Raw genomic sequence first — 9,963 nt, forward strand, 5'->3', positions numbered from 1 at the left:
ATATATATATATATATTTTAGAAAGTCTAGAGTAGTTGTAGAGTAGTAGTTTTTTTGGTACCTTGCAGTGGTTCAGAGATGCATTACAGAACATATTTTCACCCGCTCGTGTCCTTTAAGGTGACTAAAATATTAGAAACACCTCTCAGTATAATGTAGTGCATATCTATACCAATGGAAAAAATAAACACAAGAAAAAAAATACAGACTCCAGGTGAGGAAGAAACAACATTACAAGCTAAAGTGCTTCTGCATCCATCTCAAACCACCTCTAAATTTCTCCTTTTAGTTTCCAGCTGAGAGCTGCAAAAGTGGTCCATTTTTAATTTGAACATCTGTGCCTCATTGGTTGGGTATCTCCGACTGATTGTCTGCAGTCATCGCTGAAGTCGGACTTACTTTTTAAAGGTACTTTATCTTTTCTCCCAGTCCCTTTAATTGGCTGAAATACAGATGATGCAATGTTTCCGGTTTTACATTCACAATAGGTGTTTCCATGGCTGTCTGACGCTCAACATCTCAGTGTCGTTCGGGTACATTAGTTTGCCCCACTCTTGCGAGTTCTAACTTGAGGTCTTGGACGCACACAGGGGTATGATTTCAAAATCTAGATCACAACAGTTTCACTTAGATGAGATTATTTTTCATGTCGACATTTATTGGTGGTTTTCCTGAATCGCGTCAGCAAATAGAGCTGTATCTAAACGATTCATTTTGTGGCTGTAAAGATCATGAATTGTTGTTCTTCAGATCTCAATGAAGAGAAGAATTTCTCAAGCTGCCTCCTTTTTAAAGCGTTTAATTACTCACCGTGGAGACGTATTTGATTTCCCGGCAGAGTTTTGTCTCCCGTGGGAAATCTGCCAGATCCAGGAAGTTGTCCACAACCACTTGACCGATGATGTCATGTCGTGAAAATCGGTCAAAGTCATAGACGCTGAAGTGCAGCTTGCGCGTGGGAAGCTCTGAGTAGGCCACAGGAAACAAGAAAACCTCATCAAACACAGGGTTTAGCGTCTTGCGGTGCACCTTGGTCTGATGCTTGGTCATCCGATCAGGCAGCAAGTAGATCTTAACGTAAGGGTCAGAGGTTCCGGAGAAATCCTTGGCTGGGAGGTCCTCTGCTTTGTGGATCTTAACAATCAACTGCTCCAGGTCACAGTCAAACTTGAGGATGAAGTGGAGGCACCCACATCCTCCGCCTCTGTGACTTCCATCGTCTCCTTCCAGAGAGCGTTGTTTGTAGAGCTCGGGTTTGAGGCGCCCGAGGCCCAGGCCCATACCAGTCAGTGAGTCCTGCCTTTGGAACTGGGCCACATTGAAGTCGGGGTTTGACAGGTTCATATGACGGCGTATCGAATCCTGTCTGTGGGCAAAAGATTTGCAACAGTAGACATTAAAGTAAGAATGGGACTCTTCTGCCGAGACTGAAAATTCCTAATCTAGATCCTCACCAGATTGTACACCCTCCTAAATACCCACCTCCTACTGAACATATGCTTGAATTTGGTCATTAAGACGCATGCTTTATTCCTTCATTTTGGTTTGTCCTGTATCCCATGATTTTGATGATAAAGCATAACTTATTGAGAACCAGTGACACAACGAATGTCAAGTGTTTGAAAGTCAAAAAAAATAAAAAAAATACCCAGTATCTGCAAAAATAACTGACCCAATTTCTGAAATGGAGTGCCCGGAGGGTGAGGGTTCTGTCGTCTGCCTCTGAATCCGAGGGTTGGTATGAACCCCATTTTCCCGACTTTTTTCCTGCACGTCAAGTGGAATGTCTGGAGATGTGTGACTGATCTTCATGGCTGCCTCCGGTGGGGCGAGGGCGACAGGAGGGGGTGAAACAGGAGTAACCGGAGCTTCCACAGACACGACCGATGCCATTGGCGTTGGCTCCTTGGCGATGGAACAGTGAGACGATTCACGGCGGTCGTGGGCCGGGGGATCCACGGCCGTGTAAACTGGCTGCCTCGGAACAGGCTGCGAGGGCAAAGGGCTCATGGCTGGGTTGAGGTGCCCCCCGTGGGGCTCCTTGGTCGTGGGGGAGAGACCACGTTCCCTCCATGGTATCCAGCAGAGCTTCCAAGACACAAAGAGAGAGACCCCAAATAGAGCCAAGCCACAGGCTGTCACAACCAGTGACAGCAGACTCACTGACACATCTGTACGAGAAAAAGAACAATGACAGGAGTTTGAACAAAAGTAACCATTTCGTCATTTTTTTTCAACACTCATGAAAAATGGCAATCCTGCATCAGGGGTTGGGGTGAGTGGAGGAGGCGGGGGCAGTGCCCCACCTGTTCCTGTAGTGTTCTTTTGGGGTAGTATCCGCAGTGCATATGTTTCTGACTTCCGTTCTTGTTTTTACTTTGGTCATTGTCCTCTGGAGAATTTTATGATTGAGCTTTGCCGACACAGCCTTGGCACATTATGTGATATGAGGAATTCGGTTGTATGTGCTACATTGCTAATAATATGTTGCACTCGATAACTTAATTGTTTGTACACTGTAAAATATGAATTGGAAAAAAAAGCCAGTAAGTCACAAAGAGTGCTGCAGTTTTGCTGGAATGTAGCCCACCCGTGGTTTGTTCTCCAACCACTTCTTTTCGAATAAAAAATGACGCTGCTCTTCTACAGGCATAAACTTTTATAATTATTGTGAACTTTAATCCTCAATAAGATTAATAAGGATTAGCCGGTTACTCAATTATTCCCAGGAGTGTCAAATCTCTGCAAGCTGAAGTTATGTTCTGTAACTCTCAATACTTTGCCTCACAACAAATGACTTGTCATCTTCACAGCATGTATCGATACAAATGGGAAAAAGGTTAAACAAAAACACAAATATCAGTAAAACAGTATGCTTAATGTTGAGATACACTAACATTTACCTCAAGTAAACGTGACTCTTCCCAGTAACGGATTTCCAGCAGTGTTTCGTCTTTGTTTCTTTTAGATAGCATGACATTGTGTAATGGTGTTTTTTGGGGTTTTTTTCCCCCCCAAGACGGGGTGTGCTAGTCCCTGTGCAGCACGGTGAAAAGCGAATCAATAGTCATCAAAGGTTTTCTGAATCATTTCTTCTCTTAAATTTCTCGTGTAGAATGAATAAAATGTACCAAATGAAATTGCTTCGACGTACTATTGTCTGAAACACAAGCTGTCACACACAATTAGTAAGTATATATATTTTTTTCTAAATAGGTGTGATCGGAATTTCAAAGCAAAAATCTGTTCTTTATCAAGTTAAAGTGTTTCGGTTTATTCGCGCATAACACCGAATTTTTTTTTGTAGCTTTACAAGAAAACTTCTAACTAGCATCTGTCTTGATAAAAAAAACTCATAATTATAGTCCCTATAGAATGATAGCCACTATGTCTTAGCATCACCTTTTTCTGTTCACTGGCGGGCAAAATAAACTCGCACATAGCTATATCACGTAATAAAATTAATGATGTGAATCCACCTTTAACACTGACACTATTGTAATATTTTTTGGATCTTGAGCTTTATTTCAAACCCATCAAGGGAAAACCATACAAGAGCTCTGGATTTACAGTAACAAAATGTATATCCAGTAATAGGTTGCTAGCTTTCCACTGTGTGGTGTTTCTTGATTAATATTCTTTCTATGGCTGTTCAAAGACTATATCCTCTCTCTCTCTCTCTCTCTCTCTCTCTCTCTCTCTCTCTCTCTCTCTCTCGCTCTCGCTCTCGCTCTCGCTCTCGCTCTCTCTCCCTCTCTCTCTCTCTCTCTGGGACTGCATTGTCATTTAATTATTCTTGTATGGAATAAATAAGGCTCTTAATATTGTTTTATTATAATTTTAATCTGCATGTGCAGGACTCAACTGTTGCCCAGCAACAACTGTTGAGAAGCAGCAGGAAAACCAGTTTGGGAATATGTTAAAATGGTTTCTATTTCTAATTATGGTAAAAAGCAGGTTGGCAATTGTTAGCTATTGAAATGAATTGGCAAGTGACCGTCCCATCTCCCTTGCAGTTAAGATCGTACTCATGCATATGCTCCTGTACGGTGTTGTCATAAAATCAGTCTGCTCATCATTCTGACAAGACCTATTATTGGCTTGTTTCGCCTCGTTCTGTGGGAGGGCAGTGAGGCAGACTTGAACTCGGGTCGTTTCTTGACTCTGCCGCACGCTATTTGTTAAAAATGCCGGTACATTTGATAGAGTTATAGTTTTGGAACCGATTTGTATGGGATTTTCAAGAGGCCACTCAATGGACAATTAATCATAATGACTGCAGTTCACCGAATCATAGTGAACAAAGGGGTAAAATCCACTCTCACTGGTCAGATAATGATGCTTTTACCAACGTCTTTGTGTCAAAGTAACAGTAGCCTTTTGACCAGTCTTGCTGACATTTTTCTGTCATGGATACAAATGACTGTCAAGAGCAAACTATCGTAAGTTGGACTCCTGCAAAAACTGTAAATCTTAGTGAAAATGTACCTCCTGCATCTGTCTGACTTTTGTCCCTCATATTTATGCATGATGTGCAAAGAGATTTGGGATAGTTAGGGTGCTTATAAACCCCTCTTCCGGACCAAAAATAGGGCCGTTTGTGTACATCCATCCATCCATTTTTTGATCCGCTTTATCCTCACAAGGGTCGCGGGGTGCTGGAGCCTATCCCAGCTCTCTTCAGGCAGTAGGCGGGGGACACCCTGAATAGGAGACTATCCCAGCAGTCTTCGGGCAGTAGGCTGCGTACGCCCTGAACTGGTTGCTGGCTAATTGCGGAGCACACATAGATGAACAACCATTCACGCTCACAAACACACCTTCCGTTAACCTGCAATGCATGTGTTTGGAATGTGGGAGGAAACTGGAGTACCCGGAGAAAACCCACGCAGGCCCGGGAAGAACATGCAAACTCCACACAGGGAGACCGGAGCCGGAATTGAACCCTGTACCTCTGCACTATGAGGTTGACGCGCTAACCACTGCACACCGGGCCGCCCGTTTGTGTACATTTGTGAGGAAATTGATACAAGATCTTTATGACATTTAAGTAGATACGATATTCTTTGGCATAGTATATGTGGTGGTGTGCCAAAGTTCAACCTTGGTTTCAACAGACCACAACACATTTTCCTACTCACGTCTGTGAGATGTCAAGTATGTTTTTGCAAAATGTAACTGAGCTTGAACCAGTTCGGGGTGTCCCCCGACTATTGCTTGAAGACAGTTTGGATAGTCTCCAGCACGCCCGCGACTCTCGTGAGGATAAGCGGATTAGAAAATGGATGGATGGATGGTAACTGAGCTTGGATATGTTCCTTTGAAAGATAAGGCTTCAGTCTTGCCACCTTACCCAGTTTCTTTGCACCCGCCCTGACCAGTTTTCAACATATCCAGTTCTTCCTAATGCCACTGTGGTGCCATATTTTCTCCACTTGATGATGACTGACTTCATCGTGTTTCATGGTATATTTAATGCTTTGCAAATTCATTTTTTTGGTCTTTTCAAATGATCTTTTTGAACAATAAAATCCCCCCTGCTGCTGTGGAAGCTCTCTGTGGACCAAAGCTTGCGCTGTAAGATATGACTACAAAAATGCCCGGAAAAGCCTCTTCGAACATCTGTTTATTTGAGGGTAATCAGTGGTACTTTAAATGGTAGCATGTGTGGGCTGACTCATATTTAACATGAGTTTGAATGTTATTATTTCATTTTGAACACAGATACACCCCCGTTATAAGAAGGTGCGTGCACTTTTACGACCACTTTACCCCACTTTGTTTTCGCCTTCCCTTTTGTGAATTGATATTTACAGGTTACTCTTGTTTTTCACTCCAGACAACTCTGCCATCTGAAAGGGGGTGTGTACACGTTTTATATCCATGTTATGCTTTGGAGAGCTTGACGCCTTAAGATCAATTTTTTCCGCATGCTGCCTCTCTCCATTTTGTGTAGTTTCTTGCCATATTTTCTGTTGAAGTCATTTTGTATGTTTTTACGTTAGATTCGACATGTAATGTGATATACTGTATACAATGTTGAATAATAATAAGAATGAATTTGCTAATTTGTGGAAAAGTACAAATTAAAGTACAGGTTTGTAAAATGGATTTGTCCAAATAATCCCACTTTCCAGCCTTACGCTTAATCGACTCGGAGATACAATACAGTGTTAGGTTAAATTATTAGCATGTATATTAAATTAAAAGTATAGCATCGTGCTTCGGCATGATAGCGCTTGACAAGGTAATTTGGGCCAACTAAATCACAGTGCCTAGTGAGAGAGCAAGACTTGTGTGTGGGCACCGTGAGAAGGCTTCACACACTAACTGACTTTCCGCGCTCAGAGATCCTGTGAATTCCAACCAGAGAATGTGAGGTTTGGGAACGGAATGTAGACTAAATGGAGAGACCTGCCATGTGAAGACAACGTGATGTGGGCATGCTGCCAGAGAGCAGCATGAGAAAAATCTATCGACATGTGGAAGGATTCAGAGACTGTAGAACAACAAAAAGACTGAAGCGATTTTAGAGCATGGGGCCTTCAAAGATGCAAGAGTGTAGGAGGCAACCGAGTGCTGAAAAAGCAATCTGAGAACGCCTCCCTCTTGAGAGCTTCTTGTTTGTCTGAAGATTCCCTCAGCGTGATACGTGTCCATGTTTGACTCTATAAACAGCCACAAAGATGACCCACAACATGTGAGTTGTGGGTCATGGTATACAGTAATGCGGAGCTGCAGTTCAGATTCTTCACTCACCACAGGTGACATGATCCATGCTAAACCTATGAATCGAGCATCATCCACCTGTTTGGCTTCCTTGGCATCAAGATTTATCAGGCCGCTAGGTGGGTGAGAACCACTGAGATGTAATCTCACAAATCCATTTTATTAATTTTCGAAATATCACAGTTGACTGATAGGCATTATTTCATCATAATTCTTCCACTAGCAGTTGAAGTGCACTGTTAAAGAAATTGAACGTCTAAACACCCAAAAAAATAAAATAGCCACGCAACTTGCCTTTCGCTCGCTTAATGCTGACACACAATGCAAAACACCATAGATGGGCTAACGAATAGAATCAATCGTCGCAGTGTCATACCACTAACTCTTCCAAGGACGGCCATTTTTAAAAAAGAGAACCTCTTGAGTGCCAGCCAATTTAGAGCATTCTGACTTATCTTTCAAGGCTCACAGAATATTGGGTGTTATGACTATGTCAGCATAGAAAAGATCAAATGAAAGACAATCCATTCCTCTTTCATCACACAAAAACGTTTGTTTCTACCTTCTTCCATTTTTTGTAATCAACAGTGAAACATTTCCCCCAAATCACCTATTCTGGAAAAAAAATGAAAACAAGCTTTTTTTGTGAAATGCTATATTTTCGGCACAACAGTTACTTTGACTCTAAAAATGTTTCCTTTCGTGAAGCCTCAAGCATTTGAAGATCTTCTATAAAATAACAACAACAACAGTGAAAATGTGCTTTCGGTAAAAATAGTTCTCGGCAATTGACGTCAACTGCACTCTAAAGTTAAGCAACGCTTATTTAAATATAAAACATCAACACAAATACTCACCGGCATATTTTCTTTATCTTCTGCAAAAACTAACCAATACTAACTCCTATTAATTGTAGTTTGTGATGTCATTCACAGTAGTTGTGAAAATCTTTGTCATTTGTCACTTCTTGACTGAATGTGGTCGCCCACAGCAAAAGTCACAATGAATTAATCATTTTTTTTCAATAGCAACTGTTTAATTCTTTCATCGTCCATCCATCCATTCATTTATCCACCTATCCATTTTCCAAACCACTTGTCCTCACTAAGTTCACGGGCGTCCTGGGGCTTATTCCAGCTGTCTTTAGGCGGTAGGCGAGGTTAATCTTGTATTGGTCACAAACCACAAACATTTCATTGTGTAGTTACCGTATTTTTTTGAAATCAAATATTTTAATGTGATCACAATTTTTCTTGTTGCCATCACATTTTGAACATTTCTTTGAGACAAGAAAAACTGTTCAAGACAATTAAGACTGTTTGCGAATAACTAGCAAACTTCTTTCCAACTTTTTGCAATCTTGAACAAACCTTGACAAAAAAAACCTTCACTATAGTTGCGTACACAACCAAGCCTTCGCCGCTCGGTAAAATACGGAAAGCAGGGGTCTGAAACTCATTTTTATCGTGGGCCACATGGTGTTATGTCTTCCCTCGGAGGGCCGTTATGACAAATTAATCGTCTCATCATATTGTTACTTGTACACCACAGATTGATGGACTACTAGTTTTGAAATCAGTCAACTATAATAGTTGGTTCAATTATTGTTCAAGTGAGTGTCAACAGGGTAACAAAATTATTGAAAAATCTCAACGTTATTTAAGACACATGACGATTTGACATTTTGGTACAGTTCGTGGCGGGTCAGCTCTTGTTTTACTTCATCATTTTCTTTGGATTGTGAGCAGGTGGGGGATGTCCATGATGCAGATATTCACTCATGAGTTCATATATGGTGACCAATGTCCAGAAATTTAAAACCAAATGATAAGCAAAAAGACTTGACTTTTGACCACTTACACTGCATGCTGTCTGCCTTCACTCTTTTTCTCCATTGCAATACGCGCGCGCGCACACACACACACACACACACACACACACACACACACACACACACACACACACACACACGCGCGCGCACGCGCACACACTCTAGCATGGGTGCTCAAAACGTGCCATTCATTTTTCACGTGACAGAATGTGTCGGCCTACGTTGAGAAAATTCGCACTTTTTTCCCCTTTGCAACACGCTCTAGCAAGTTCAGGGAAGTCCAATGAAATACACATTTTCATTACACAAACACACACAAATCCAAATCCAACTTTCATAGAATAAGTGAGGCTTTACTGTAAGCAGCATTATGCACAGTAATGTTAAAAACCTGTTATCCTTCTGTGTGCGGTTGTCAGTAATACGCTGTGCGAACAAGATTATGATTATCCCATTATGGTAGAATGAAAATCCAGAGCAATACTGAGAAATGACCCTATCGCACGTAATATGCAACAGAATACTGAACGCATTGAAATAACGCGTGGAGAAAGACTGCCGATGCAAATGGAAAACTCAAGTTAAAAATGTGCACATTTAAAGAAGTCACGTTTTGTCTCAATTCATTTGATCGCGTTTAAATGAAGCTGATCCTCACCCGAGTCCGTGTAGCGTGGCCTGGCCAAATCACGGAAATAGTAAATGAAATCCAGGCAGTTTTCACTCTGCACTTCCCCTTTGGAACAAAGATCTGAAAGGAGTTCAAGTGCCTTTCGACAAATCTCGTCATCTCTGTCTCCAGGCATTTCCCAACAGCATCCTTAAATCATGGAGGCTTCTCTCAGGCACCACCACAGCGGACCGCGCTCGCCTCACACTCAGCTTTTCCACGCAGCCCAGTCGAGCACTCATCCGACGGCACGCCTACCCACGCGATGGAGGATCACAAGCGTACCCCCCGCCCCCCTCCCTCCCACCACCTAAAAGAACTAAAGTGAGCGATTGGCGTGTCCCCTTGTGCGCAATAACCGCATCTCGTGTGTGTCGTTCACTCATCTGCGGCCGTCACTGGACGCCTCACGCTGGAGAGCCACCGGTTGAATCCGCGCTTAGACACTGCGGCGTGGCGCTCTGTCCAAGGTGCTGGAACGTGCGCTCTCCTCCGCGGAAAAGGGTGCACGGCGAACCCGTGTGGTGCGTTCATATGTTCGGCAAAGTAGAGCAGTGTGTCAGTGTGCTACCCCGAGGATATGCAATTTAGGGTTCTGAAGGACTTATTATGTTTGCGCACCGGTCCCTTCATTGGGTACACTTGCACAAGGGAGCGATTGTATCTCAAGAATCTGAGACTGTTCGAGACACCTGTCTGAAGGTAGACTGTGCTAGATTGCAAATTGCAATAG

At 42.5% G+C, this 9,963-nt stretch overlaps 1 protein-coding gene across 1 annotated transcript in view; it reads right to left on the reverse strand.

Annotated features, from left to right (window-relative positions):
* syt9a (synaptotagmin IXa) overlaps positions 1–9,751 on the reverse strand; it is a 16,673-nt gene extending 6,922 nt beyond the window's left edge. The window contains exons 1-3 of the mRNA XM_019895806.1: positions 9,219–9,751; positions 1,673–2,171; positions 811–1,366 (exon numbers count right to left, since the gene is read on the reverse strand). Of these exons, the coding sequence (XP_019751365.1) occupies positions 811–1,366; positions 1,673–2,171; positions 9,219–9,366 (1,203 nt within the window). The 5' untranslated portion in view covers positions 9,367–9,751. The remainder of the gene's footprint in view (positions 1–810; positions 1,367–1,672; positions 2,172–9,218) is intronic.
* Between the last annotated feature and the right edge of the window lie 212 nt (positions 9,752–9,963).

Source organism: Hippocampus comes, unplaced genomic scaffold (assembly GCF_001891065.2).
Source record: "Hippocampus comes isolate QL1 unplaced genomic scaffold, H_comes_QL1_v1.1 scaffold80, whole genome shotgun sequence".
In the NCBI taxonomy this organism is placed as follows: Eukaryota; Metazoa; Chordata; class Actinopteri; order Syngnathiformes; family Syngnathidae; genus Hippocampus; species Hippocampus comes.